We start from the raw sequence: 3,813 nt of genomic DNA, 5'->3' as shown, positions 1-3,813 counted from the left end.
TTCTATGGATGCGTTGTTCTCCAGAAATGCAGCCAATCTGGTGGTGCATTCTCTTGGCTTTTTATTGGCCAACCCATCGAATAGAGAATCCCTCTACATGAACAGAGGTCTGGAATAACACAGTATGAATCATATATTGGACAGAATAGAGTTTACATAAGCAGCGTATGCCCAGAAATACTCCCAACTCAAATGACAACTTCAACTGAAAGGGTGCAATGGCGCATAATGAAACAGAATGTGCCAATAATAATAATAATAATAATAATAATAATAATAATAATAATAATAATAATAATTCCAATCACATTTTCACAAAAGGTATCTCCATAATAAATGCATTAAATGGAAAAAACACAAAATGCCAGAGAGCGTCAAGGAAATTGATGTGTGCGTAATGATTTTAGCAGCGCAGCGAATATCAAGGCAATAGATGTTTCCTGAGTGGCGCACAGCACAGAGCACATTATTGTGGCCGTGAATTAGGGGAGAAAAGGCGCAGTAACTCACCAATGTGGATGATTGAATCCGAGAGCGCCGGTTCACACTCCAGACTCCAGAAAACGGCAAAGAGCAACATAGCCGAAAGAACTTTCATGTTGTCCAAGACTAGGCTATTTCCCCCCAAAAGCGAAGAAAAACAGCTCTCTCTGGATGAGAGCGAATAGAGTTGTTAAAATCCCGCGAGCCGAGGCTGCTTTTCTTTAGTCCATCGATGAGGCGATCAAGGGAATTCTCTGTAATCTCTGCCTTGATATTTTCTTCTCTTGGCGTGGATGTAGGCTGCTTCTCGGTTGAGGAAATTAAGTAGAGATTCCCTGGTGGTCATATAGACTGGTACCCTGTTGAAATCCCTCGCAACATGAGTCTGGGAGAGCGGAGAGTGGTTTATCTGAGCCGCAGAGCAAACAAACCGCATCCAAACGCCGACGCGTCAAGCCGAACTGAGAGGCTGGAAGAGGTGGCCACTCATCTGAGGGAATACATCGGTAACCATTCGGTAACGTGGGGGAAACCGATTGTATCTTGTAACGCGCAGGTCCCGTTATAGGCTAATGACTCGGTCGTGATTCCCAGCCTTTCAGACCTGGCGACGCATGCTCCCCCCCACCAACCACCAAAACCACCAGCAAGCAGCAGCAGCAGCAGCCTCAACAAACGGCCAGAACTTCCATTTTCCCCAAGGGCTTTTATTTTCTTCAGTTAGCCCCCTCTCCAAATATCACCGACGTCGAAACACCAAAGAGACTTTTTGGAGGAGGAAAAGCAGCGATGAAGCCGTGTCACATGTCATTAGCGCGGAGGAGCACCATATTCCGAAATAGTATCTAGTTTCCTGTAGAGGGGAAGAGCGGGATGGAGGGCTCTCTCTCACACACACGCATAAGGAGAGGTCAGAAACCACTCTTTTTTATGCGTCGGAAAAGAAACGTGTAGCCTAGCCTGCGGGGGTCAGTTTCACCGAGGATGCGCGCAACGATGTTCCGTCCGCTCCGTATGCGGGTACTCCCGTCCAGCCCCGGCACGCACGGTGGCGGGTGTAGAGGAGGTATGCCGTGTCCGTGTCCGTTTGAGAGGGGGGGAGGGAGACGGGAGGGAGAGAGACACGGAGGGACGGAGAGAGAGGAGGAAGAGAGGGAGGAGACCCAGGAGATGGAGAGAGAGAGAGAGAGAGAGCGCGTAACTGGGAGACGCAGCAGCGGTTGCCAGCCGGGGCGCGCATCTAGTGTCTGGAATGGAATTAGGAGAGAGGGGCAGAGTCAGAGAGAGAGAGAGAGAGAGAGAGAGAGAGAGAGAGAGAGAGAGAGAGAGAGAGAGAGAGAGAGAGAGAGAGAGAGGCTTGTAGGCTATGTATCAGGGCGGGCGGGGGATGCTGATGGGGAAGAAGCTGGAGGGGAGACTGATCAGAGACAGTCAGAGAAAGAGAGGGATGAAGAGAGAGTAATCTGCCAACCTTAGCTCTCTGCCATGGGCACTTCATGTATCCATTGATCATCTCCATCTTTTCTCCCCCAGACAATTAGAACAAGGTGCTGAGCTGCTGCTGCTGGGTGCCACTGGTGATCACATGAAACCCTCATGTGCTGCTGATTTGCATATTTTAGTGGTGTGCAGCAATTTAACAGTATGGTTTGAGGAGACCCCATTGCTTCATTTGCTCATGCCTCAAAATGGAGATGGGATAATATATTGCTTCCTGTGCAATTTCCTCTCAAGTTAAGTTTAAATGTAATTTCAGGAAGAGTCACTGTAATGTTCTCACTTACACATTTCCCTCTCTATGCATCTACCTGATTAAGGGGGCGTAGGAGGTTTTGCTAATCCAATCACAGCTGGCCACATCCTTCCCATTCAGCCAATCAAAGCTTTAGCGGCAACCTTTAAGAGCTGTCCCTTCTCATACTCTATCTGCTGTCATTTCAGTGCTGCTGCAACCCTCCTCCACCCCATTCTCCTCCAGGTCGGCGATCTCCAGAAGCCTTCTTAGTTCACCACCACCACCAGGTCTAGACTCCACGGGGGGATATCCTATTCTACTCACGGCTTCACTACCCCCTTCATAATCACCATGACGTCAGCATGACGTCTCTCGATGACGTCAGCATGACGTCTCAGAGTCGTGATGGAGTCTAATCGCCAAAGACTTTGAACTTTTATAACCATTGAACATTCATAATCTCTCATTCATAATCTTGATCACATGTAAATATATCATTTCTCATGTTAATAAATCATGTCATCAAAAGAACATAGTGACTACTTACTGAAATAAGGTTCATCCTTTCTCCTCCCTGCATCACTTTCTCTCCTTTCGCTGCATCAATCTGTCCATCCCCCATCTATCTATCTATCTATCTATCTATCTATCTATCTATCTATCTATCTATCTATCTATCTGTTTATTCAAGCATCCATCAATCCATTTATCCTTCCCTGCCTCGCTGAAGGGCTGGCCTCCAGGGTTCCTCTTAATCTGCCCAAGACCTTGGATTAGGGATTAGGAGGGCTGGGCGCGCAGGCTTGTGTATGTATGCATTCAAGGAAGGAGGGATTACATTGACAGTGATACTGAGGATCTGATACTCTGAAATACTATCTCAGTTATCTTTTATTGATGGTTTTGATCGATTATTAAATGTTTATATAATCACTCACACTGAAGGCATCATGTCTTGTTCAAGGAAGCCCTATACGAAATGATAACCAAAAAAAAACGTTATATGATGCAGGCAACACTTTTTGAGGACGATAATAGTGCTTCTATCCTCATTCACAATGCTAATACATACATCCTAATGTAAAATAGCCCACTAAAAATGCACTATGTGGATCAGCCACTCATCATCAGTTTGAGATTAGAGAAACTTTCCAACAATAAATATCCTGCCAAGCAGAAAAGGCACTGATATGGAGATTCACACAACGTCAACTTCCCCCTCGCCCAGTGTTCTGAGTTTCTTAGTTCTTGTTTTCTTTGTGTGTGTTTTAGAATAAATTCATTTGTACGCTATACAAGTGTTGTAGCTTTGATTGATTTGATTCCAGATTATAACTCAGCAAGGCCCTTTAAGACCTTTGGCTTTGATGATTATCTGCTATCTCCATTTATTGACAAATGTTACACCTTTGACCTCAATGGACACACACACGCACACACGAACAAGAGCACACACACACACACACACACACACGCACACGCACACACACGCACACGCACACACACACACACACACACACACACACACACAAACTCAATCACTCATTGTAATAGAGGCAATCATCTTCCAACTCTTGCATATAAAGTGTAGTGGA

The 3,813-nt window shown here is 45.7% G+C and overlaps 1 protein-coding gene across 1 annotated transcript in view; it reads right to left on the bottom strand.

Annotated features, from left to right (window-relative positions):
* Window positions 1–598, bottom strand: part of grid2 (glutamate receptor, ionotropic, delta 2) — a gene marked incomplete at both ends in the record, with an annotated part of 702,436 nt that extends 701,838 nt beyond the window's left edge. Inside the window, one exon of the mRNA XM_083643819.1 lies at window positions 511–598. Within this exon, the coding sequence (XP_083499945.1) occupies window positions 511–598 (88 nt within the window). The remainder of the gene's footprint in view (window positions 1–510) is intronic.
* Window positions 599–3,813: the final 3,215 nt, after the last annotated feature.

This window comes from Poromitra crassiceps (assembly GCF_964638095.1).
Source record: "Poromitra crassiceps genome assembly, chromosome: 10".
In the NCBI taxonomy this organism is placed as follows: Eukaryota; Metazoa; Chordata; class Actinopteri; order Beryciformes; family Melamphaidae; genus Poromitra; species Poromitra crassiceps.
This window is presented reverse-complemented; position numbering and strand designations above follow the sequence as displayed.